The 27,990-nt window shown below is 48.1% G+C and overlaps 1 protein-coding gene across 1 annotated transcript; it reads left to right on the forward strand.

Annotated features, from left to right (window-relative positions):
- The first annotated feature begins 398 nt into the window (after positions 1 to 398).
- bcl11bb (BCL11 transcription factor B b) lies at positions 399 to 27,548 on the forward strand. The gene is made up of 3 exons (XM_062467185.1): positions 399 to 1,234; positions 7,401 to 7,772; positions 22,190 to 27,548. The coding sequence occupies exons 1-3, from the start codon at positions 1,171 to 1,173 to the stop codon at positions 24,214 to 24,216; spliced, it is 2,463 nt and encodes an 820-aa protein (XP_062323169.1). The 5' UTR covers positions 399 to 1,170; the 3' UTR covers positions 24,217 to 27,548.
- Positions 27,549 to 27,990: the final 442 nt, after the last annotated feature.

Genomic DNA, 27,990 nt, shown 5'->3' on the forward strand with positions numbered 1-27,990 from the left:
CCAGTAAAGCCATAACGTCGGACGAAACAAAACGATTCTCCACCATTAAATGCGAATGCCATTATAAACATTGGGGATCGTTTCGTTACTTAATGTATCTGATGCAATTGGGTTATGCAGGCTTAATTGTCATGGTAACGGTAGGTTAAGTTTTTATCTTAGGCTAAAAAATCTAATAAGCTTAGTCAGAGGCTGTTTTGGAGCGCGCAGATTTGGTTGGTGATCTGTCCATTCCCGCATTCGCCACGCTGGTTAACGATGTTCAGGTGAACCAATGTCTTCGCAAATCACCGCTAGTCGCCCTCAATGCTCGTGAAGCCCCTCTGATATCTCTAAGCGTGGACTCAACGTCACGTCCGTACTTGAACTTGAATCCTATCCCATTCTACGGAGGCAAACCAAGCCACACACACGCGGGGTCCCTCAAGCACTCCAGAGCCTACCACAGTGAAAGAAGAGGTAGACATTAAGAAACATTGGACCTCTGCTGGTTTCAAGTGAAGAAGAAGGATGTGTCTGACTCTTATCTTTTGTCTCCCTCTCAACTAACACAAATAGTTGCCAATGCCATTTTGTGCGCCGATGCCAATACGCGCAAGAGGACTGTTGGCAGGGGTCATCATCTTCAAGCAGAAAAACCAAGGACTCCACATAGTTAGCGAGGTTCAACCATTATAGTTTCATTAGTATCAAAGATTAATGAAAAGAAGAGGTATATCATTGAATACTCGGTCTCTCACCGGTCGGAGAGTGGTATACACCGTACCCTATCTGTCAGCGAGTCGCATATAGGAAGGCATCAAGCTCGGAATTGACGATAACGAATTCGCAATTTTTCACAAAAACGTAATCCGTTTGAGAAAACGCTTCAACGATTGCACCCGCGCACGTGAATATTAAAGGACGATTTGGCAGCATCTCAGGTGTTTCACGGGCTCAAGAGGTGACAGGAGACGGACAACTGACCCATCCGCGTGCTTCTCATCCTGCCTTTCAGCTCACACACAAACGCATAGGCTGCACTGTTTGAACTTCAGTTGCATTAACCAGAAGTTACGTTTGGAGGAATTGAGAAAAAGTTAGATTATTGGTTATCAGAGAACGATCACCACGGTGCAAGCCGACTCCAAGTGTTGTTCACCGGGCGATGCCAGAGTAAATGCCGGGGCCATGTCCCGTCGCAAGCAAGGGAACCCGCAGCACTTATCGTTGTCACTGAGAGAAACAATACGGCGTGAGTATACTCTTGTTTTGAATGGATTTATAATATACACTTAACTTGGAAATATCATGTTTTTTATGTTGTTTGTTTGTTTTTTCGCAGTAGACTAAACTGTAAGATTATTTCTTGTATGTGCGAAAACACAAAGCAGAAGGATAGTTTTTTTGGGGATATGTGGGATAATTGATAGGTCTATATCCATAACGATGCATTGGAAACTTTCACTGAAAAATCTATCTTATGGCATGTTTGTTTGATATAATATTTAAGGATTTTAATAGACTAAAGATGGCCCATTTCTCCCTAACTTTTCATATTATGAAAATAGTACAAGTGTTGTCCATATCCCAATGTAGGCTATTGTTTAATCTTATGCATTAAGCAAGCTATCTGACCACCCTTTAGCCGGATTGTAAAATCCATTATTGATGTATGCTTACCTGTCCGAATTATAAGGTGTGTGTGCGTGTGTGTGTGTGAGACTGTGTGTGTGTGTGTGTGTGTGTGTGTGTGTGTGTGTGTGTGTGTGTGTGTGTGTGTGTGTGTGTGTGCTTGGAAAGAAAATGTATAATTTAGGAATTGAATACTGGGTTCGCATGAAAGACCTCGCACCTCCCCAAGAAATGTACACAATTGTTATAATTCTTACACACACACATATACACACTAGCCCGCACAACAAAGTCCACCACATATTTGTAGAGCTATCTAAGTTGTATCATAGTTCACATTGTCCACGTAGTAGGCTAAAGACGAGCAACATTATCTTCTATAATGTCTTTCGTTTTCGGACCCATATTTAGATGCATCTTTTTTTCAAGTGCAGAATGGGAACAGAGTGAGATTATCCTACAGAAAACGTTGATCAAATCTCTGGAAAAAGTACAATTTAGGGCTATTATTTATTCAGTAAATGTTGATTTAGCTTGTGAAAGGTTAATAATAGATTTCATAATCATATTCCTATTTGTATTCATTCGTAATCATGTCATGTCATGACATTTACTGTTAGCACAACCATCGTTAACATTAAGGTTCGTCAAAATGCTGTAATTTGGGAGTTGGGAGTACATTCCAGTGCCAAAAGTCACGACTTCTCTAATTATTGTAAATTTCACAGGCCAAGAGCAGAATACGGGTCAAATTATAGATTACATCTCAGACAATACTTTGTGGGCATATGATTAAAAAGTCGCATAATCCAATTTTAAATCAATTAAATGAACCAAGGATTTCCCGCGCGCTCTATCCGTGCTTAAATCCAATTTCATAGCGGCCTAATCTGGCTAATTCATAGCAGAAGTCCATGATGTAATCTTTTGCCAATCTTTTTTGGTGTTGAAGGCACATTCTGTCCTACACATCACAGTTTTAATATCTATACCTATCACTTACCGTTTGCCTATGTTATCGTTTTATCAGGCAATTAATTCCTCTTCATTGCTCAGATGTGTACAGATCTACCACACAACTGACAATTGTACACTCAAATGGCTCAGAGGTCGTCACATTTGGATTAGATAAGTCTATATTTTTATATTGGTACACATTAAAGGTAGATCTGTGAAACATTATGCTGCAGTCATTCGACAGGTAATGGTCACCTGGCTACAGACAATACTGGAAGTCTAATTATTAGGGAATTACATATTTTTTCATTATTAGTTAGTGTACTGTTTCGAAGTTTGAATTCACAACGCTGAATTATTTAATGGTTTTATATCCGTATCTACTCGTTCACACCAGTGAGATAATCAGTAAATGAGCATAGGAGTCTGATTGACAGGCCAACTTGAACGCTGTTTGAGTCTGTTAACAGTTCTGGGATCCATTCTGGAGTCATTTAGGAGTTAGTTCACCTGTTCCAACATTCTACCTGACTTGCTCATGCAACATGTCAGATGAGACAATCCAGAGCATGTATTTTGTATGTTAGAGACAATTAAGTGAGTGACCTTCAGAGAATGAGCGGGTACCAGAAAATGTTTACATTGAGACATTTACCGTTTATGTCCAGGGGTTTGTGGAGAAGGTTAGTCTGCAGGTAGGACTAGACGAAGGTAAGAATCTTCCTGTTCTTTCACAACAGTGTTCTCACGTACCATACAAAGCAGCCAGATGTACATTTGCACATTGTGTTAATGTACATTGTACATATTGTATTTGCTGTGTTTACATGTCCAGCCTAATACAGTCGTAAACACATCATACGTAAATCCTGGCCCAGGCTTTAGGCCCCTGGTCTCAGACCACAGGCCTCAGGTCTCAGACCACAGGCCTCAGGCTCAGGGCCCGGCAATACTTGTTGACCTATAGTACAGTAAGGGCGTGGTCCGAGCCATCAGTTGACTGAGTCAACAAAATAATTGGACTGCTCATTCAGTGTGTCTTCTCAAGAGTTGCTCAAGCAGCCGTTGTGCCCTGAGGCGAGAGCCCTGTGGGTCACGGTGTGCTGGGAAGAGCAGAGAACCTGAAAATCCGCATATTTCTGGACAGGCTCTCGATGTACTTTACATGTACTGGAAGCCTCTTCACCACCTTCTCATGCACACTGACAACGTGTCCGGACACTGCACACACACACACGCACACACACACACGCACACACACACAGGATACACAATTACACACATACAAACTAATTATCTGAAAAGACAAACATGTTCAGTTTGACCCTCCCCAGAAATTGTGTGTGTGTGTAGCAGACTGTGGATTCAAATGACATGCCACAAAACGGATCTCTTATGGGTGGAGAAAGTCTATTTGCTTTTGTGCTCTTAAAGTTATTGATATTTGACACTATTTGTAATTGGAAGAATCTTCTTTCTCCTTGTGATTGTTTAAGAACACCAAATGATAGCCAGTCTCGGTGATAGAAAGTGGATATACAGTAAATACATTGTGCAAACTGTGATTGTATAGTTTCGCCTAAATACTTCTACAGAAGATTATCTTTATGCATCTTGGTCTTGTATGGCTTTTGAAAGATGGGGCCATAGACATTACTCGATTTATAATGCTACCACCTACCATCACATATACTTGGATTCCTGGCTGATAATACCTTACAGTGAGTAAATTACATAGAGAACATAAATGATTTTATCATTTATAAAATGTAAAAATTGGAAATATAATATTCATTTCCATGCATGTCATATTTGTGTACATATAATCTTGCAATTGAGTTCTTTTTTTAAAATAGATAATTGTCTATTTAAAATCTTTCGCTCTTCTCTCCCAACATTATTGTGCAATAATCTACGATGAATGTTTTGCAAAGAAATTTGTTTCGATTTATGATTTGAGAAGAGACTGTTCTGTATTAGATGGTGATAAGATAATGAAACACACAGCGAACACACCCTTGCAAAACACACACTGTTGCAGCTTCCTTTGGCAAACGCAGTCATGAAAATGCATAAGTGGAGCCACTTGTCATTTTAATTTTTGATCACAACCATCTGTATCATTGGTGGTGTTCAATATGATGACAGCAGCGAATCTCATCCCATTCTCCCCATGGACTCAGCAAGAATGTTTGCGTGTATGCGAGTATGCGTGTGTGTGCCTGAATATGCATATGCTTGTGTATGTGCATGCGTATTCAGGTGTGTGTTACATGCCAATGGTTACAAGGAAAACAAAGAACACAATGGCTCAAAACCAATTTTTCTCACAATCAAACTAAAATATCTGGGCTTTCTCTACTGCTGGTGCCAAAAGGCAGTTTAATAAAGTGGAGATATGGCAATGAAATATATCTCTGTCTGCAATATATTCAGGGATAAAGTTTCAGATTTTTTTATTCTTCTAAATTGTAGTATCACCTGACCTGTAATGAGTGGAGCACATTGTATGTGTATTTATCTTGTCTGTAGCTGCAGTAACAGGCATAGAGTCTCCAACCCAGTCAAACTGATAGGGGGTGCTCTAAGTCTGTCTGACTAACTCCAACTTGATAAGACCGAGAATATTGTTCAGTATCTGTGTGTGTGTGCGTGTGTGTGTTTGTGACATAACTAACGTATTTTCAAATTTCAAATTCTTACCTCATTTATAAATACCTCCCCAATCTTTACTTGACTTTGTGATCGCGCACATGCTCAAGTTAGGTGTGGTGGTGGAGATGCACTGTGAGATAAAGGCATTATTAGTGTTGATTCTGTGTTAAACCATACTGGTTCTGCTGCTGTCAGCAGTCTCTCTGCTATGTGACATGTTCTACTCAAGCCCTTCCTCACCTAAGAAGCATCTGGTATCTCATCTGGTGGAATTATAACTTGTCTGTCATGAGCGAGTGTTGATTTAAGAGGTGTGTGTGTGTGTGTTCACACAACCATCCTGGAGGGTGAGTGAGTTGGTGCGGGTGTGGTTTGAAGGTGTCCTACCGGGCAAGTGATGTTCCAGTGGCATTGTGACGGTGCCAACACCTGCTAATTTACCTCCTTCACCCCCAGGCCATGTTACTCAACCCTGGGTTAACAAACAGCCCTGTTCCTCGTTCCCAGGCTCACTCTCTCTGTCCCTCTCTCTCCCCCTGTTCATCTCTCTTTATCACTCTCTCGCTCTCTCTTTCTCTTACTCTCTCTCTTACTCTTACTCTCTTTCTATCTCTGTCGCTCTCTGTCTTTCTTTTTTTTCTCCCTCTCTCCTTCTCTCCTTCTCCCCCCCTCTTCTCTCGCCATTTCTCTCTGTTTCTCGCTCTCTCTCCCTCTCTTTCTCTCTCTCTTTCTCTCAGCTGGGAGAGTGCCATGGCCAGGTGCATGTCAGCCACCATACTCGATGCTCTCCTCGGAGATAAAGATAAAGACACGTCAGGAATCTAGACCACTTTTAATCATGCCACCCCTGTTGTCAAAGTTCTCAGGATCTGACACGAGCACATAGTGTGGCGTGTACTTTACATGCACACACGTGAACACACACATACACACACACACATTCATACCCACACATGGCCTTTTTACCGGAACCCAGAGGAACAAGTCACATGGTTTTCTGTCACAGGCTATGATCTCTGGGTAAACATGTGTGTTCCTCCTCTGATTATGAGATGGAAATGACCTGGAAAGGCTCCAGGAATACTTCACAGACAGGAAAAAAAGATGTATCGACGCTCAAGGGGGACTCAGGTGAGGGTGTGGACATGGGAGACAGACACAGATAGAGGGTTGGGAAGATATCCATGAAAACCAAACATTTACATTTCAGTTATGACTGGAGGTTGGGACAAGGGCACTGTGGGAGACTCAAATTTAGCATCTCTCTCCCCTATGTGAAGAATCAAGCCTGAGGAGAGCACACACATGCACACACACATACACACACACACACACACACACAAACACACATGTAAAACACACATACACACACTGATCCTTTAAAGAATCTGCACCGAAATACACTGAAGGGAAAATGCAAGCGATGGAGGGAGGCTGGCTGAGGTCCTCTCCCTGGTATCACCACTTCTCCCTGGGCACGCTCTCAGACGAGAGTCCTGAGAGTCCCTGGAGCTTCAGTCTTCCTCCAGGCTCTCTGGAGAAGACACAGCTGCACAGGATCACTAGGATAGCGTTGAGAGTCATCCATAAGGGACCGACAGGAAAAACAAGGGACTTTGCCTACACCAGAGGGTTAACAGGGTAATATTAATGATGGTGTCAAAAAGACCAAAAGGGAGGTTTATTCTGTTAAACAGGACACTGAGAATACACCCAGATTTTAGATGTGGTGCACACACACACACGATGCTAGTGGATGTGGCATGGTACGTGAAGCGCATCGTGGAGCGTGTTAAGTCTTTGCGGTACTGCAAGCTAGAGGTGCTAGAACAGAAAGCTGAACAGGAAGCTGATGTAGCACAGTGGAACACCTCCAACCCTACACACATGCACTCCAGAGGCAGTTGTACACTGATAACACAGCTTTCGTGTGTCTGCGTTTAAGGACTAATTGTGTAAAATAAAAACTTGCACTTTCCCCGGTTTGAAAATGCATTGGGGGATGGAGAGATGGCTTCAGTTAGGTAATAACCAGCAAACTCTAATATGTTTTTTAAAGATGTTATTTAAAGAATTTCTTTACCTGAGACTACAAACAACTGTGCTGAACGAGACACTGAGCAGCGAGAGATGATCCTTAACTAACGGTTCCCTTTTTCCTCCTCCTATCCCAGCCGAGGCCAACCATGAGTCGGGGGCGGGATCCGTGTCTCCGGCGCCGTCCAATCCCAGCCCTCGGCGGGCGGGGCCTGGCGAGCATGACCTGCTGACCTGCGGCCAGTGCCAGACCAACTTCCCCCTGGGAGACATCCTGGTCTTCATCGAGCACAAGAGGAGGCTGTGCCGCGGCGCTGCGGGCCCTCCAGGCTGCTTCTCCAAGCCGGGGGAGAACGGCAGTCCCGTGTCCCCCAGGGGGAGGCTGGTGCTGGGCAGGGGGGCCGTGCCTGTGGAGGTGGGCATCCAGGTGACGCCCGGCGGAGAGGAGGAGGAGAGGAGGATGACCCCCGCCAAAGGAATCTGCCCCAAGCAGGAGAGGGGGAACGCAGGTAGGGGCACCGCCTTTTACTAGGAGGAGGAGGGGAGAGGAATGAGGCGTTGTTGAACGCTCGGAGGTGAGCAGTTTACACGTGGATTGTACAATCAACGGCAGTGTGATTTTTTTAGTCGCTCAAATTCCTACAGCACACACACATGGACACACACAGTTGTCATATTTCCACACACAGAGACACACCTCTCACCTGTAGAAGACAGATAGCTTCCTCTAAGGAACAGCTGCTGCTTCCAGTCTGGCCTTCAGGGTGGAGGAACTCAGCATGGGAGGGTTGTCTTTAGCGAGACAGAGAGCAGCACGGATGCTGTTGGAACTGGAGTGAAACATCACACAGCGGCGCGCACACACACACACGGATACAGACATGCGCATGCAGTCAAACACACACACACACACACACGGATACAGACATGCGCATGCAGTCAAACACACACACACACACACGGATACAGACATGCGCATGTAGTCAAACACACACACACACACACACGGATACAGACATGCGCATGCAGTCAAACAGACACATACACGGATACAGACATGCGCATGCAGTCAAACACACACACACACACACACATTCTTACACTGGGACATACACACACGCATGTATGCACACACAGACTTACACAAGCTAGCAGGGCCTTGTCTGAAAATGCCCTGCTGCTGAAACACATTGTGAGAAGGACAGGCAAGGGGACAAAGTGTGTGTGTGTGTGTGCGAGCGTGTTTGTGTGCATGTGGGTGCGTGCGTGTGCATGCATGTGTTTTTAATGAAGAAACAGAAGACTAAGGTGAAGGGGTCTGATTAGGATGCACGGTCTGGAGGTGAGGAGAAGAGGATTAATAACACGACGGGACGTTTCATGGGGGTTAAAGAGGTGCTTTGTTCTGGCACAGCTGCAGGGGAACCCAGTTATCAGACCAGACACCCTCACATACGTACACACACACACACCCTCACACGCGCACACACACCCTCACACACACACTCTCACACTGCTACGCACCCTCACACAAGCTCACACACACACACACGCAGTGGAAAACAACACAACCCTATGAGAACTTAGAACAAGAATTGGAGTGTAAAACACAGAGAGACAAACACACAGCGGGAGGGAGGGAGGGAGGGAGGGAGAGAGAGAGAGAGAGAGAGAGAGAGAGAGGGAGAGAGAGAGAGAGAGAGAGAGAGAGAGAGAGAGAGAGAGAGAGAGAGAGAGAGAGAGAGAGAGAGAGAGAGAGAGAGAGAGAGAGAGAGAGAGAGAGAGAGAGAGAGAGAGAGAGAGAGAGAGAGAGAGAGAGAGAAGAACCAGTCCTTTACCGTCAGTCCTCTGCCACATCCTCTGTCACCTTCGCTCGTTCACAGAACAGGAGGAAGAGCATGCCTTATCTCTGGGAATGCAGGACGAAGAAGCACTCCAGGGCTGAATTAAACAGTTCAAGAGCATGCAAGCTTTGCTCAACACATTAGATTGCCACTTAGAGCCGTCTTAAGTTTCAGCCAAATTAGATTATATTTAATAGGTCTAATTAGGTCCTATGTGGCACACAGTGCCGCCGGAGGGAACAGGAACACATGCCACGCACAGCTCAGCGGTTAGACTGGGGAGAAGCACCTAGGACCGTCACCCACACACACACACACATGCTCTCTCTCTCTCTCTCTCTCTCTCTCTCTCTCTCTCTCTCTCTCTCTCTCTCTCTCTCTCTCTCTCTCTCTCTCTCTCTCTCTCTCTCTCTCTCTCTCTCACAGACACACACACACACAATCTCTCTCTCTCTGTCTCTCTCTCTCTCTCTCTCTCTCTCTCTCACAGACACACACACACACACAATCTCTCTCTTTCTCATGGGCAAGCCCACAAACTAATGCAGGCTTGCAGACCGTGTTCAAAGCTGCCCTCCCCAAAGTGAGGGAACGTGCTGGATGTTTTTGAGTTTTCTGTGTCTATATCATATCCTGTTTGGCCTCGTTTGGTGTAATATACTGCTTAGACTGCAAACATGCTGCAAGGTTAGCAAAACGAACAAGGTAGACACACACAAACACACGCGCACACACATAAGCTCCGTACACACACACACACACACACACACACACACACACATACTCCCCACACACCAAGCATAGACGATAGGAGATGAAAAATTGTCCCTAAGTGTCCTCTTCTTCTCCAGCCTTTCTCTTGCTGATGTCAGTGTGTGTGTGTGTGTGTGTGTGTGTGTGTATGTGTGTGTGTGTGTATGTGTGTGTGTGTATGTGTGTGTGTGTCTACTTGAAGAATGATGCATGTCATCAGACAGCGAGTGGTTGTCACCAGGGGAACACAGCCATCACTACGGCGACCCTGGCCTGGCTTTGAACCCACCTCTTGGTGCATCGCAGCCCCTTTGGAGCACTTTAAGACACAAACAGACCCCTGACTTACACACATTCATGCACATACACACACACACACACTCAGATCTTTTCATGAGACATGAGAGACATGTCTCTCTCTCTCTCTCATTGACTTTCTCTTTTACTTGCTGTGAGTACTGTACGATCTTCTGTGGAGAGAGACCAGGGTGTCTTCTTAGAATGTGGTAGTAATAGTCAGGTTTGACAGTAGACAGTAGTAGCAGTTATACATAGTGCTCTATGCCTAGAAATGACTTTTCAGAAGTAAAACAGCATGAGGTATATTTAAATGTGTCAATATCTTCATATCATATCTATGTCTCTCTCCCCTCTCTCTTTCTCTGTCCCCCAGTCTCTCTCCCTATTTCCCAATTCTCTCTCTTTCACTGACTCTCTCCCTCCCTCCTTCCCTCCCTCTCCTTCCCCCTCTTCCTCTCTTTGCCCTGCCCCCCATTGCTCCTTTAATCACCTGGCTTGCTCTCATTTCCATATTAAATAGGCTTTAATCATGAAAAGCAATCAGGGTGTTGCATATTCATACCTAGGCTGTACTCCCTGTCTGTGTCTCGCTTCAGTGCCAAGCAGTCGTAATCAGCAAGCATCCAGCGTAGACAGAGAGACCAGGCCCATCGTGGGGAAACACACACTGCATAAGTTAGAAATAACTTCACATGCTACTTATGTATTATCTCTGCTGTGAGAGAGATAGAGAGAGGGAGGGAGAGAGAGAGAGAGTGAGAGAGGGGTAGAGAGAGAGAGGGGTAGAGAGAGAGAGAGAGAGAGAGAGAGAGAGGGGTAGAGAGAGAGAGAGTGAGAGCGGGGTAGAAAGAGAGAGAGGGGTAGAGAGAGAGAGAGAGAGAGGGGGGAGAGAGGGGTAGAGAGAGAGAGAGGGGTAGAGAGATAAAAAGATGGCGAGACTGATCCCCGATTCGAGCTGTGAATATTTGTTCAGAAGCTCAAGGAAAACTCGATTTGCATAATGACTTTGTAGTTTTGCATTAATCACATTTGCATATGAAACTGCGTTAATTACTCCTGATGATTTTTTTTCTCCCACTTGCTTCATTTGATGTCCAAGCTTCAGGGTTGTGATTAGGGGTTACAGGGTGGCAGTTGTGTGGGTGGTGTGAGGTTCTGTGTGCATCTTTGTTTGTGTGTATGTGTGTGTGTGTGTGTGTGTGTGTGTGTGTGTGTGTGCATATATGTGTGTGTTCATGTGTGTTTCTCAACATACAGTACATGCAGGTGTTTTTTTGTTGTTGCCAATGTTAACTCAAGGAAATGACATTCCATTCATTGAGGCTTGCAGTACAGAATGTTTTAGGTGAACATCTATGCACACATGTTCATATTGAGGATCTTACATCTCACAGAAACAGAGAGAGAGAGAGACAGCAGAGAGAGCACAGAGAGAGCATAGAGAGCAGAGAGAGAGACAGACAGACAGACAGAGAGAGAGAGCAGAGAGAGAAAGACAGACAGAGAGAGCAGAGAGAGAGAAGCGCACATCAGTGTGAAAGCTTGACACAGTCATGGTCTTCTTGGCCATGAAAACTGCCGTCTCCATAGAGACTGACTGGCAAGCTCCAGACACTCTAGAAGGATGTATGATATTCAAAGAAAGGTGAATGTGCTGTTCATTCACTATATGTATTTGCCTTCAATTAAGGAAAATTCCTTCAATATGAGTATTTATTATATTGTGTACATACAGTTTTAAATTTTGATGTAGGACAATAATAAGAGTTAAAAGGCATCTATTAAAGTTTGGAACCTTCAGTTTGGAACACAAGCAAGAGACTACTGTTAAGGCAAGCCTGTAAACACCCCTCCCCACACACATGCCACAGAGACACACACACACACATCCACACACACACACACACACATCTAGGCCTCAATCACTGGCCTCCTCAGGCACGTCTGAGTAACCCTAACCCAACTGACAGTGGGCCACCCCAGGGCTGGTTCTGTCTGCTGAGTGGGTCAGGCAGGTCCACCTCTCTGTAGAGGCATCAAACATGGAGGAGAAGCATATGTGCACCATCCGAGCCGTTCAAGACACACACACACACACACGTACACACACACATACACACCAAGTACATACACACACATACACACGCTTGTACATGCATTGCAGGCATTCATGTCGCTCACATGCAGACACAGATACCCACGTGCGTGCACGCGCGCACGCGCACTTGCACAAACACATACTGTCACACACAGTCTCATGCCATACTGTCACACACAGTCTCATGCACACACACAGACACACACTCACACACACACTCAGACACACGCACATAGCTTAAAGGCTCCCACATGAAGGCATCAAAAGCTCCACAGCCAACTTTATGACGCTCAGATGGCAGCAGATTTGATATTTTCCTACCACAGTGGGGGAATAAAACTTGCCACTAATTTGGACTGCAAGCGCCGACGCTAACTTTCAGCAGCCGACCAACGGTGTTGTCCAGATGTGTGGATTTTCTGCCTCTTAATAGCCGACTTAAACGCATTAAATAATCACACCCTCTCCGGCTAAGTCACAGGAGCTCCTAGGGAACCAGAGTTTCGCCGTACTGAACGCCAGTGCTCAGATACTGGAGATACGGGGTAGTGATGGTGTCAGTTCTGGGCATCAGCAGACACACTCTTGGGGTGCACTGGTTAAGTGTGTGGGGCACCACACCACCGCAGCAGCCCTGGTTCGAATCCGACCGGGTTCATTCTCTGCATGTCTCCCTCCCTCTCTGTCATACTTTGGCTGCCCAACGAAGCATGAAAATGCCCAAAAATGTATTTCTTAAAAAAAAAGGACTCTTATGAACCTGCTAAGCAGCGTGGGAGAAGACTTGGGCCTGCAGTGCAAACAGTCTATAGGAAACAACTGAAGCCTGTCTGGAGGACAGACAGGCCATGAAAAGCTCTCCTGTAGGTTTGTGTTCAGCTTTTGTACAGTGTGCAATAGTTGAGCATTAGTCCTCAGATCAGGACAAAAGAGAAGGGCTTCTGACCAGGGCGTTCCCTTGACGTTTTTGGCTGAAAAGTGACCATGTTTGTGTTTGCTTTGCGACGGAAAGCTACCATTTTCAGCGTTGTGAAAAGCGGGGCTTGTTTGCCTGACAGAAGAGTAATCCTTGTTACTTTACTGTTGTTAGAGCCCTCTTATCTTATTATGGAGTATCCTGGGTGGTACTTCCACCAGACAGGAGGCAGCAGTTATTGGGCCGTACTTAAGTTTACAATGTGTTTCACAAAGAGAGACATTGAAGGATTTTCTCATCGCGTTTACTATTCCCGTGTTTTTTTTTTCATTGGTCCTACTTCGTTCTTCACTGTATTTCAAAAAGCTCACAGAAGATTTTTTTGGTTGTTGACCAGAGTAGTCTTTTTGTCATGTAACTCGGCTGTGTAATTTGGTTTCTTTGAAGGGAAGCTTTCCATCCATCTTCCAGCGTCTGCTTGTGAGGAAAGAGAGCCTGCACTGTCATGTCTACAGCGGCTGATGGCATTAGAGTTAGGACGAGTTATCTCTCCAGGGTTAGGGGGGCTGCCGCCATAACTTAGACCCCCAAACACCCGACCCCTTCCCCCTCTACCAGAACAGGCCCAAATGAAATAAAGCCTTGTGATGTTATCAGGGTGATTGGTGCCAGTAATGCTTGTCTGGGCCTGTGTGTGTGATTGTGTGTGTGTGATTGTGTGTGTGTGTCGGCTGGCGCAGATGGGCTGGGCCAGGGCATCTACACTGGCCCGTACACACAGTGATATGTGTGTGTGTGTGTGTGTGCGTGCTGAAGGTGGTAGATGGATGAAAGCCTCCTTAACGATAAGCTATGCAGGAGCCATGCCAAGAGCAGGAAATGTATCAGCATGATAACGTCCGGGGGGGGGGGGAGAGAGAGAGAGAGAGAGAGAGAGAGAGGGAGAGGGAGGGAGAGAGAGAGAGAGAGAGAGAGAGAGAGAGAGAGGGAGAGGGAGGGAGAGAGAGAGAGAGAGAGAGAGAGAGAGAGGGAGAGGGAGGGAGAGAGAGAGAGAGAGAGGGAGGGAGAGAGAGAGAGAGAGAGAGAGAGAGAGAGAGAGAGAGAGAGAGAGAGAGAGAGAGAGAGAGAGAGAGAGAGAGAGAGAGAGAGAATGAGACATGCTACACAGGGACACAGAATACCCACAGGAGGATGCCTGGGCCAAACCTTGCCCCATCGCTCACACCCATGACAGTGTGTGTGTATGTGTGTGTGTGTGTGTGTGTGTGTGTGTGCATGCATGCATGCTCGTGTGTTCCTGTTTTATCAGGGAGAGTGGTGAAAGATTTGTGTTATTTTAGCTAGCACCTCCGGCGTAAGACAGTTTGAAACACCTAGTCTGCTGTTTGTCATGAGGAGCTCCCAATTGCACACAGAGAACTCACCTGGAACCACGACCGTTGGGATCAAATCCATACCTGACTTTCATGCAGCTCATCATAGCAAGGCCAGGGTATGGCTGCGTTCTGGCTTGATGGATGCCAGAGAGGTGTGTGTGTGCGCCTGTGTGTGTGTGGTGGAGTGTGTGTGTGCGCCTGTGTGTGTGTGGTGGAGTGTGTGTGTGTGCGCCTGTGTGTGTGTGGTGGAGTGTGTGTGAGGGGGGGGGACGGGGACGTGTGTGATCTTTATTATCTAGCGCTTGCTTCCTTGTCTGTCCTTTGCCTCTCTAAGCACAGCAATACCAATTCAGCTGAATGCCCGGGACTGGGTCACACACACACACACACAGACACACTGACACACACACACAGACACACTGACACACACAGACACACACACACACACAGACACAGACAGACAGACACACACACACAGACACAGAAGGGCAGCATGTGTGCCATGGTCTTGGCACACACAACGCACCACCCTACCACCCATCCCTGTGCCCCAGGCCTTTGGCACGTGAGAGACCAGTTTTATAGCTTACTGATTGCTTAGGTGTGTGTGTGTTAGGGGGGGGGCTGTGGATGTGTGTGTGTGTTGGGGGGGGGTTATTTGATAATGTCTGTGCATGTGGATGTGTGTGTGTGTCTTTGAAATTGTCTTTTTTTCCCTATATTTGACTGTGTGTGTGTGTTTGAATGTGTGTGTCCCATAGTGTGTGTGTGTGTGCGCTGAGGGCCTTGGTATTTTACAGTGTGCTGTAACTGGGGCCGTGCTGCCAGCTGGTATCATTAGCCTGGCCTAGTCTGAGTCAGGAGCCAAGGAACACTCCACACTGCTGGGGTAATTAACCCACTCTACGCCAGCCTGCCAGCCCCCTGCCTCCCTCCCTCCTCCAGTCTCACAGCACAGACTCCCACCTCTGCTGGGCCCACCAGCCTAGCCCCCTGGCCCTCGAGGAAACAGGCCCAGGACCCCCTCGATCTCTGGGACAGAATCCCCACAGAGCCCCCCTTAGAGCGCCTCCAACCCCTCCTAGACCCAAACCCTCAATAGAGAGACGATCTTATCCTACTGGTGATCCTGACATGGGAAGGGAGGTGACCCCTGCTAATGGTCCGGGTGAGAAAAAAAAAGTGATCAGTGAGTTTTAGCCATCGTCGTCCTCTGGGCGCTCGCAATAGACGGCAAAACCAGCGCACACGCACGCAAAGTCACACACACACTTTCGGCACTGGATGCCGTTGCAAGACGATGAGTCAGACACACAGAGATGCCACAGAGAGCTTAGCTAATGCACTTTTGAAGCAGGGGCTTTCTTCTGCTCCAGAGGCAGAGCCAAGAGCCATAGCTCTTAGTGACAGAGCGGTCTTTCCAGTTATTTTTCACGGCTTGTCCCCGGGCGCCCTGCACCGCCCCGGGGAGCGGAGGGCGGGCTCCCAGAACAGGGGGCGAGAAGCGGGCTAGGTGTTATTGTGTGGTTCATGCTGGAGACATCCGATACCTTTATTGTTCCATTTACTCATTTGACCCGCATCCCATGAGGCATAGGGGTCAGGGTGGTGTATCGGGATACCTTGTACAGGTGTGTGCGGGGTGTGGGGATGTGTGTGTGGGGTGTGGGGATGTGTGTGTGTGTTTGTGTGTGAGTGAGTGATGTGTGTGTGTGGGGGGGGGGATGTGTGTGTGGTGTGTGGATGTGGTGTGTGTGTGGTGTGTGTGAGTGTGTGTGTGTGTGTGTGTGTGTGTGAGAGAGAGTGGGTGCGTGCTGAGACTTGGACACTACCATGTATCCCACACACACAGATTAGGGAACACTGTGTCTTTAAAGTCTTTCCCCGGCTGACAGGCCTTTCTCCAGGCCCTGCTCAGATTGGCAACAGATGCACAAGGACACACCCGCACGGACCAAACACACACACCACACACAAACACACACACACACACAGACACATGCGAGTGGTTAGGGCGCAGGGCCTGTTTTCAGTTAATGTGGAGCCAGTCACACTGTGTGAGAGCTTCTGCCCTGCCTGCTACTGCCACCCTCCTCAGTGGCTTTGCTCCTCCAGCCCCCTCTCTCTAGCGCTCTATCTCCCTCCCTGGTCTCTCTCCCTCTCTCTTTCGGTCTCTCCCTCTTTCTCTCTCCCTCTCTCTTTGTCTCTCCCTCTCTCCCTCTCTCCATCTCTCTTTCCCTTTCTCTTTCTGTCTCTCTTTCTCTTTCTGTCTCTCTCTCTTTCTGTATCTCCCTCTCTGTCTCTCTCCTTCTCGCTCCGCTCCTATCTCTCTCCATCGTCTCTCTTTGGTGCGTTGCATATTGTACAGCACAAAGCAGGCTTCTAAGCCATGCCATACTCTACGTAAACCCTCAGTCCTTTAGTAGCACACACTCTTACACACATAGACACTTCTTTGACACACACACACTCCCACTCACAAAACAAACACACACACGTACACACACACAAACACTTAGCTCAGTTTCATGATCCGGTGATTAGCCCCTATCACCTAAACAAGCTGTAGGGTCAGAGGGGGCAAGGGGGAGGGGGCGCGGGGGAGGCGGGGGTGCAGATGAGGAGAGACGAGATTAGGAAGCGAGAACAGAAGGAGGAAGTAAATGAGTAGGAGATGAAGGGGGGGGGGAAGGGCAGGGGTGAGAAGGGGTGAAGACCAGGGGTGAGGATGGGGAGAGCAGAGGTGAGGGTGGGGAGGAGCGGGGAGGAGAGCAGGGGTGAGGGTGGGGAGGAGAGGGGAGGAGAGCAGGGGTGAGGGGGGGCAGTGGGGAGGAGAGCAGGGGTGAGGGGGGTAGCGGGGGTGAGGGGGGTAGCGGGGGTGAGGGGAGGGGTGAGGCAGCTGACACCTTAGGGACCCCTAGATCACAGCCATGCTAATGAGGAGCTGCTTTACCAGCAGCAGACGTGTCAGCTAACCCCTGACAGGTGCACCCTGTGTGTGTGTGTACGTGTGTGTACGTGTGTGTATGTGTGTGTGTACGTGTGTGTATGTGTGTGTGTGTGCAGGTCCCAGTGGCCTTGCCTGCAGGCAGCTTTGTTCCGTATGCAAATCTGTCGTCGCTGCGTTGTGTCGCTCTTGGTGGAATGCAGAGCACGGCCAACCTGAACCCCAGGAATGCTGCAGTACACACACACACACACACACACATACCCACACGCATACACACACGCATACACGCCCACATAGACACACACCCACACATATACACACACACACACGGATACACACACTCATACTCATAGACACACACATATAAATACACACACAGATATACACACACACACTCAAACATCAATGCCAGATGAGGCTTCCTGCTCCCCATGGCTTCTGACACTTGCAGTCGCTCTTTGTTAACATTGAGATTCGAGCGCGTCTTCTGTGTTCCTGTGGCTGAGACTAGATTACAGGTGTCACAGCAGACCAGCGTGGCACACACACACACACACACACACGTCCCTGCAGTCCCAAGGTCTGTCTGTGGGCCTTTCGTCTGTCTGGCATGTCAGCCCACCTCCTCGTGGTGCGTGCTCCTAGCCCACCTCCTCGTGGTGCGTGCTCCTAGCCCACCTCCTCGTGGTGCGTGCTCCTAGCCCACCTCCTCGTGGTGCGTGCTCCTAGCCCACCTCCTCGTGGTGCGTGCTCCTAGCCCACCTCCTCGTGGTGCGTGCTCCTAGCCCACCTCCTCGTGGTGCGTGCTTCTCCGGACAGGATCCGTCTGCACCTCCTGTCTCCTCCTCGCTCGCCGTTTGTACTTTTAGAGCTAACGATCGCTACGAAAAGCAATCTGGACGGAATGAAGGCAGATGTGAGGCTCCATTCTAAGACAATGGATCTAATGGGCTCAGAGGTTGGTAAACGCCAGCCCCCAGAAGGGTGAGGATGGAGGGAGAGGGGGGTGGTGATTCTGAATGCTGGAAGTTAGGATCAGGGTGGAGGTGAGGACCAGGGTGGAGATGAGGACCAGGGTGGAGGTTAGGACCCCAGGGTGGAGGTGAGGACCAGGGTGGAGGTGAGGACCAGGGTGGAGGTGAGGACCAGGGTGGAGGTTAGGACCAGGGTGGAGGTGAGGACCAGGGTGGAGGTGAGGACCAGGGTGGAGGTGAGGACCAGGGTGGAGGTTAGGACCAGGGTGGAGGTGAGGACCAGGGTGGAGGTGAGGACCAGGGTGGAGGTGAGGACCAGGGTGGAGGTGAGGACGTGTCGGAGCTGCCCTCCGCAGCGTGTCACGTCAGGGCCGGCTCGCTGCAGAGCGCGCTCGGCACCGCATGCCTCCGCACGTTGGCGTAACCGCGGCAACTCAATCTGGCTATTTAACCTCTCATCGCCAGCCTATTTACTGAAGTGCCAAGGAAGAGGGAAGGGGGGGGGGGGGGTGAGGAGGGGAGACAATTGGGTCATTAGTGCTGGGAGCTGGTTCTACAGAGAGGAGGGTGCACGTGGTGTAACTGGTAGTTGACCTTGGCGGTCAGTGGCGGAGGGGGAGCGGCGTTGTGTGGACGATGGTAATTACTGCAAATTGAATCAGAGCACGAGCAGCGATGATGCCTTAATGAAGGTTTTTATTGGCTGGAGCACTGAGTGTTGACATCACTCACACTCTCTCCCTCTGCATGGTTCGTGTGTGTGTGTGCAGGTGTGTGTTTGTGTATGAGTGTGCACGTGGAGCTGTGTGTTTGTATGTGTCGGTGTGTGTAGGTGTCTGTGTGTGTGAGTGTGTGTGTGTGTGTTGGTGCGTGTGTGTGTGTGCAGACGTGTGTATGTCGTCCGAGCGTTGTGTGTGGCAGCGTCTCATGTTAGGTGTGTGTTTCCTGACATAGAGCCTGATGGGTAATTTCACACCATCGCACCATGCAAGCTGTCATTACGACATGTCTCCTCCTGATTGGCTCATTTGCATACATCTCTCTCTCTCTGAGGCTCCTGTGGTGTTTCTCCCTCTTCCCTCCTGCTTGTTGGGGAAGTTGATGAAATTTGTCTTTGGCCGTCATTAAGCAACCATCAGCTGCCAGGCTATTAGCTGCCACGCTCTTTTAACAGCATATGGCACCCTGTGTAAGATGTGACAAGATGCAAATGTGAGGGGGATACACGGTTTGTTTAGGTAGCCACACGCAAATCAATTCATGCACGGCCGCACGCAATCACACACACAGATACACATCCGTGATAACGCTCCAGCACAAACGCACACGCACAAGTATGTGCATGCCTGGCCAATCACTCACACACACGTGCATGCACAATCACACATGCAAAAAGGCACACAGGTTTTTTTGGGGGGAAACTCCCTCAACCTCAATCTCACCCAGCTTTAATAAGGCATCCCGATATATCCAGTGATAATACACGCCAGAATCTGTTTATATTTCATCTTCCACAGCAGGTTGTGGAGTCTGGTCCAGGATCCTCAACTTCTCTCTTTACCTCCTTCCTGTCCTCTCCTCCTCCTCGTCCCCTCCTCCCTCCTCTTTCTCCTTTCCTCCTATCCTCCCTTCCTCCTCCCAGTCTCCTCCTCCTTCCCTCCTCCTCCTCTCCTCCTCCTCTCCTCCTCTGTCCACGCTGTAAGCTTTCCAGCACTCTCTTGCCAAACGTCCGTGTGATGCCTGGCCAAGCTAAACACAGGCAGGCAGCCCGCCACACACACACACAAACACACACACACAAACATACACACAAACACATACAGACTAACATACACACAAACACACACAGACAAACACACACGCACGTGTGAGTGACGGCTGCTAGGAAGTCTCCACTAATGACTAAAAAAACACCAGCCGTAAATGAGCTGCTCGTTAACACATACTGACCCCGCCCCCCCCGGGAACGCTCGGACCAATCACAGAAAGAAGCCAGCAGCCGGTAGACACTGATCTAACGTCAGGCTGCTCTCCATGACTTGTGTGCGTCTGTGTGGGAGAGACAGAGAGGGATCCTGTGTGTGTGTGCGAGAGAGAGAGAGAGAGAGAGAGTGTGTGTGTGTGTGCGAGTGTTTGTGTGTCTGTCGGTGTGTGTGTGTGTGTGTGTGTGTGTGTGTAAGGGTCAGCAAGTATGGGTGAAAGACACCAAGGTGAAGAGAGAGTGCGTCTGCATACTTCGTTAGCGGGCGGCCGTGCGTTCTACATTCCACGGAAACAGGATTACTTGGAGGCAGGCAGCCATCTTATAGGCTCTACCCTTGATCACTAAAGTCTTTCAGGCTAAACTGCTCTCCGTGGGACCGAGGACCACCGTACTGCCGGAGCCGGCCCCAGCTCTGGCAGTAGCCACACATGATAAAGTGGATGCAGATGCCTGGTGGAGCAGGCACAGGCTGGGAGCCATGCAACACGACCTCGCCACATTAGCCTGCCTCCAATTACACGTCCAAATCAAGGCCTTTATGACTCACAGACAGGCTACGCCAGAGTGATAGATTCATTTGGCATTATTAAGTTTCACGATTTAAACGGGCGATTTATCAGAGAAGACGCAGTGTGTGTGTGTGTGTGTGCGCACGCGCGTGCGTGTGTGTGAGGACCGCATAGCTTTTCAGTCATCACGCCACCGACGTAACAGCTATTTTATGTGGGCGCTGTGTTGAGACGAGAAGCATCTGCATTTTACGTGTCTACCCCATCGTCCCTCTTTCCTTCCCTCTCTTTGTCTCTCTGTGACATACTACCCACCCCCCCTACACACACACACAGACACACCCCCACCCCCGCTCCATAGGCCTATGCCCTATCTGTTTCCCCATGGTTGCTCTCCTCATATCTCCATATGGAAATCGGCTCGGTGTTGATGGGATGGAGCTGTATATGAAAGCACAGCTGACATAAGGATTAGCATAATGTGTTGTGGCCTAAGGGCTGTACCTGCCATCTGCATTAGCCTATAGACACACACACCCACATGACACACAGTCCCAGGCATACACACACACACCCGCATACATACGAAAACGCATGCACGCACTCACTCACTCACACATGCACGCGCGCACGCACGCATATGCGCACAGACACTCATTCACAAGATCACATGCACACACACACACACACCCACTCACAAACATACTACGCTTTTCCCTTACTGTGATCGCTAACCTCATATGCATAGTTCATATAGCTGCCTCATTCTAGGGCGCCTCCCTGACTCTAAACAACACTCTTACACAGGCTATTAGAGAACACTGTGGTGGAGCTACCAGCTAGCCTAATGACCTGCAAGAACAAGGCAATGACTTTGTCTCTACATCCTCTCTTTCAGTAGTTTGTTGTTGTTGTTGACGTGTGGGTGTAGAGGGCTGAGGGAACAGGCTTTTGGCTATGGATGCTGCTTTTGTGTTGTTTTGTTTTGTCAGTCAGTCAGTCAATGCTGATTTGGTTAACTGTTAACTGTCACTCAGTTGGAAAATGCATTTTTCTGATGTTAGTCATACTGGCAGGCATCCATGATCCTGCCTGAATGTCTATTAACTATCCTCGCTTCTTTTTCTCTCTCTCTCCCTCCCCTTCTCCCTGACCCCCCTCCCCTTTCTCCTCTCTCTCTCCCCTTCTCCCTCTCCATTCCTCTCTCTCTCCTGCCACCTAGGTAAAGATGAGCCTTCTAGCTACATCTGCACCACCTGCAAGCAGGCATTTGCCAGCGCCTGGTTCCTGCTCCAGCACGCCCAGCACACCCATGGTATCCGCATCTACCTGGACACGCACCCCTCCAGCATGTCCCTCACCCCCCGCATGGCCCTCCCTCCTCCTCCGGGGGTCGAAGGCCTCCCCCGCTCCCCCATGCCCACCTTCCTGGGGGACACCTCCAACCCCTTCCACCTGCTCCGCATGGCGGCCCCCCTCCTCCGGGACCACGGTCCTCCCCCGGGGTACTTGGAGGCCCGCCTGCCCGCCACGCCGCCCTTCGTCAGCCCCCCTCCGCCCCCGAGGCACCCCCTGGAGCGGCTGGGCCCGGAGGAGATGGGGCTGCTCTCCCAGCACCCCAGCGCCTTTGAGCGGGTGATGCGCCTGACCCCCATGGAGCCGCCCTCCATGGACTTCTCCAGGCGGCTGAGGGAGCTGGCGGGCAACACGGCCAACAACGGGGGCCCCACGCCCCCCCTCTCGCCCACCCGCGTCCCCTCCATGCACCGTCTGCTCAGCCCCACGCTCTTTCAGCCGGGCTCCAAGCCCCCCGCCTTCCTCAGCTACCCCCCCCAGCCCCCCACTCCTCAGAGGAGCGCGAGCAGCCCCTCCCAGGGCCAGAACCAGGCCCAGGCCAAATCCAAGTCCTGCGAGTTCTGCGGGAAGACCTTCAAATTCCAGAGCAACCTGATTGTTCACAGGCGCAGCCACACGGGAGAGAGGCCCTACAAGTGTCACCTGTGTGACCATGCCTGCTCCCAGGCCAGCAAGCTGAAGAGACACATGAAGACCCACATGCACAAGTCTGGCTCCATGGGCAGCTCACCCGAACAGGGGATGAGAGGCGAGGGAGGAGAGGGGGATGAGAAGAGCAGAGAGGGAGACGGCAGGGGGGCGGAGAACGATGAGGAGGAGGAAGAGGAGGAGGAGGAGGAAGAGGAGGAGGAAGAAGACGAGGAAGAGCTGAGAAACGGCAGCAGGCCAGAGTCCAACCTGAGCGAGGACTCCGAGTTTGGCCGAAGCAGGGAGCACAGACCCAGGACGGCCCCAGAGGACAAGCCCCTGGAGGGGGAGAGAAGGGCAGAGAGTGTAGTGGGGGGCATCATGCTCCCATATAACCACCTGGAGAATCATCTGAGACTGAACCCCAACAAGAGAAGCCTGGAGAGGCAGCCAAATGGGGAGGGAGGGGAGGGGAGGGAGGGAGACTCAGGGAGGGGCGAGACGGAGCGGGTCCAGGAGAGAGAGAGGGAGGGGAGGCCCGTCATGAACGGCAGGATCAGCGCATCAGAAGACTCCTTCACCGGGCTGTTCCACCGCAGACCCACCCCCATCACCAGCCCCAACCCCAACAACAACAAGAGGATCAAGGTGGAGAAGGAGCTGGAACTGCCCCCGGTCCCGCTCATATCCCCAGAGAACGTGTACTCCCAGCTGCTGGCTGGCTACGCCGCCTCCCGCCACTTCATCAGGGAGCCCTTCCTGGGCTTCACAGACGCTCGCCAGTCGCCCTTCGGCACGTCCTCCGAGCACTCGTCCTCTGAGACAGGCAGCCTGCGCTTCTCCACCCCCCCTGGAGAGCTGCTGGAGGGCGGGGGCGCCTCGGGGCGCAGCGGCAGCAGCACCCCTCACCTCCTGCGGGGTCCCGGGCCGGGGCGACCCCCCAGCTCCAAGGAGAACCGCCGCAGCGACACGTGCGAGTACTGCGGCAAGGTGTTCAAGAACTGCAGCAACCTGACGGTGCATCGGCGCAGCCACACGGGGGAGCGGCCCTACAAGTGCGACCTGTGCAGCTACGCGTGCGCCCAGAGCTCCAAGCTGACGCGCCACATGAAGACCCACGGGCAGTTTGGGAAGGAGGTGTACCGCTGCGACATCTGCCACATGCCCTTCAGCGTCTACAGCACCCTGGAGAAACACATGAAGAAGTGGCATGGAGAACACTTGATGTCCAACGAGGTGAAACTGGAGCAGGCCGATCGAGGCTGAGCCCTGGGTTCTGTAGGCCGTGTCAGAGACTCAGAAGCCGTTCCCTCTCCTTCGTTATGGGACTTGGCTGGATAATCTTTCTCCTCAATAATTTTGAGACAATTTCAATGTTTTTTCCTTTCTTTTTTTCACTGTCACAGAAACTGCCACCTGAGAAATGTAAACAAAGGGAAACTTTAAGGAGACGTCATCTGATACGCCTAATTTAGTGTTTCCTGGAAACCGTATGAGGATTCGCTCATTGCTGGATTTGTGGAGCCTTTCTACTGTGCAATAATTTCTGTATTTATTGGATTTTTTGTAATATTTTGCATGTGCAGGTGCATCTTTGTGGGGTTTCATATGGACTTAGTTTTAAAAATGTGCTAAAACGTTTTCTAAAAATGATAACTGGAAATCTAGTCACCCTGAAATAGAAAGTAGATTTTGTTTAAAATTTTATTTTCCTGTAAGGAATCTTGTCATATCCTGTAAGAGTGTTTGTGTGAAGCGGTCAACTCCTAAAAGTAATGATAGATGTTTTCTAGATCTTCTTAGGTCAACCCCGCGGATAACAATCCATATTCTTACAGACATGAAGCACTGAATGTCAATTATGACAAAAAATATATATCAAATATACATTTTGGGATTTAAAAAATCCTATGTAGTCTTGGGAATCTAAAAAGGGGTACAGTCAATTTTATAAATGACAAATTGTCACTCTTAAAATCAGCATGTGCACTGCAAATGTACAGCAACTGCAACAGTAATACTGCCGCTGCAAATCCTGTCCCAGTTTGGAAACATGAGGAGGGCACGTGATTCTCTAAGACACATGTAAGAGAACACCACACTGGGGATATTTAAGATTTAAAAAAAGTTTTTTAATCTAATTGTTGGGAAAGAGAACAGTCCTGTAATTTGTTTATGCCATGTAAATATTTCATTTTGTTAAAACAATTAAGAGAAGAGAGATTATGCCCAAACACCATTTCCATTCTGAAGGGGCACTGTACTAAAACAATCAGGGGAAGAAGCTTTTTGTGTTGTCTATCTGTCCTGAGTAAAAAGTATGTACAATGTCGTTTTAGAAGACTCACCAGAAGACAGCAATACCGATCTTCTCTAAAGCGCTTCCTAAGGCTACGCTGTTTACATCGGACACGACTATAGAGACTGGTCCCCCTACGACACCTGAGTGTGTTTAATCAAAGCCAATCCATTCCATTAGATTCAAACGTACCACTTCATCTTCATCTTCGTACATACATTCCACTTCAGAAAAAAAATCTGTATGTATGTGAATTTCTTTTTGACTTGGGTGACTCCTCGTATCCCCTCAGGATTTGCCGAACGGTTTCGAATGAAATTCCTCATCAGCGCGTGTATTTCATCTGCGTGTGCTCTAAGCCTTTAGCCGACGGTGTATTTTCACAGTTCAGTAACTCAGATTTCGTGTATTAGAGCTGCTTTGGAAACGGGAGACTGTTCATTCCCCCACTCAGAGTGATGTGGATTTAACTCTCCAATAATAGATTTGGAGACACTAAGGTGTGTTCGTGACTTTTAGGGTTTACAATCGTTTTTCGTCCCTCCCTGCATTTTTGTGAAATGAATAAAAAAAAAAAAATGCTGGCTGAGTTATGGTAATTTCCGACACAGCAGCTTTGAGTGATGACCATGTGATCTTGGGTTCTGATTAGATCATTCTACTGGTGAAAATGTAAGATTGAAAGAAAGAAATGAAAGACAGGCAGGCAGAAACACAGAAAGAAAGAGTGATAGAGCGATAAAGACCGAAGGGGAGAGACCTGAGTAAGGGTCAAAGCCATTCAAATGAAATTGAAAGCTTATGAAAAGTGTGTTTTTACCCAAATGCAAGTCCACTGGTCAGATCTGATTGAAGGGAATGACAGAGAGAGGACGAACATTAAGCGAGATTGAAGTTACATCTACCATCTTTATGTAGCGTAAGTGCTTGCCTATCAGGCTTGCTCAGTTGTTTCATAGGACAGCTATCTCTGACCCTATTCACCAGGTAGATATCTTTACATCTCAGATATTGACTAATCTAGCAAACTTAACTTTTAGAGCTTTATTTTATGATATCATTCGATTTGACAGACAATAGTCTTCTATATCAAATTACTGTTGGAGGGCAAAATGACACCTTGATACCTTCTCAGAATGAATTAGGTTGACTGAGGAGATGGAAAACAGTTGGGGGGTAAAAACAGGTTTTTAGCCTCCACAAAAACATGCTTATCTGAGTACATTACTATTAGCAAAAACTTGTGTTGTGGTGCACTTAATTTAACTTGACTTAAAGCCAATTCAACGAAATATGGACCCAAATCAAACACACATTAATTATATTAAAATATGTTTAAGTAATCTATACTATTGACCCAGGTCTGGTAGCCTGTAAATGAGTCTGAATGCCTCTGAGAACAGCTATGCATTAATTCTGCCCACCAAGGAAGAGTTGAACTTTGACCCATTGCACTGCTGACAGTGAATAGGAGAAATTCTAAACAAACCAGAAAGTTAATCCATACAAGGACATGCAGTCTTACGATATGTTTACAGTGCTGAAGTATGCCATTGACAAAATCCTTTGTGTGTTTGAAATGATAAAAGTATTATTCTTACTTTCAATGATTTTGGTTTCAGATGTTTTGTGAACGCCATAACGGTCGTATTTGTGTGTTTTTGTTGGTGGAGGGATTTAAAGACTTGTAACAAATTTTTCTGTAATTATTTTTGTTCATTGTAGCCTATAAGTATACACAGTGTATATTTAAAATTGATAAATGCGACATTTTACAAAAGTGGTGGAAACAGTCATATTTCGTAGACCCAATTAAAATGTAATTCTCTACAAACGTTTTTATCAATGTAGGCCTATTATGTTTATAGTTGATTCCGGGAAAAATATGCTGTTGTGGATGATAAAAAATACAAAAATTGATAGCATCCATAAACACAGATGAATCTTGGGCTGGGGATTATGCAATGGCTTTTGGGGTGTGATGCTTTTAAAAAAGAATCTTAGAAGGCATTCATGGACAACATTGTTTTATCTCATGGTTGGTTGAAGTTCTTGTGATCGCACTTAAAATTGTAATTTTAACACATTTTCACATCTTTCTCTTTTCACTACTTCGCTCTTTGTACAAAACTCTTTTTCCTTTTTTTCCTTCTTTTTTGAGGGAGTGCATCGTTGTGAAAAAAAAATGTTTTATAACAGTCAATAGGCTGTTTTAAACATATATGTATTTTTGTAATGTGTTGAAAAGATCAATACGAGAAAGTCAACAAATCCAATAAATGTTGCAATTGCCCTATCATGTTTGTAGTCATTATCATCAATATTGTCCAACTTCCATTATGACATTTATAATTTAAATAAAAAATTCAATCAGTCTACACAATAACCAGCTCTAAGTTAGTGTTACTTATGTGATTCTATGGTGCCCTCATAACACCTGCCCCTTCTATGGTATTGGACACTTTTCCCATTGTGAACCATCCGAGAAACTTCATTACCTCATTTCCTGTTGGGCCAGCGTCTTGTTATCCAGCAGGTGGGCCTTTTCAGTGAGAAGAATGATTTAAGAGAAGGGGACCACCAGCCCAGCCCACTCCATGGCCTATTCAGATTCTAACAATCACCAAGACCTGCTCTTGAGGGCAGGCTGGGAGTATACAGTTCTGGAAAAAAAAATGAAGAGACCACTTTTTCTTTCATTTTTAAAAAATTTGAGAGGGAACATTTTGAGTGAAGAATAG

The sequence above is a fragment of the Osmerus eperlanus genome, chromosome 8, assembly GCF_963692335.1.
Source record: "Osmerus eperlanus chromosome 8, fOsmEpe2.1, whole genome shotgun sequence".
Taxonomy (NCBI): Eukaryota; Metazoa; Chordata; class Actinopteri; order Osmeriformes; family Osmeridae; genus Osmerus; species Osmerus eperlanus.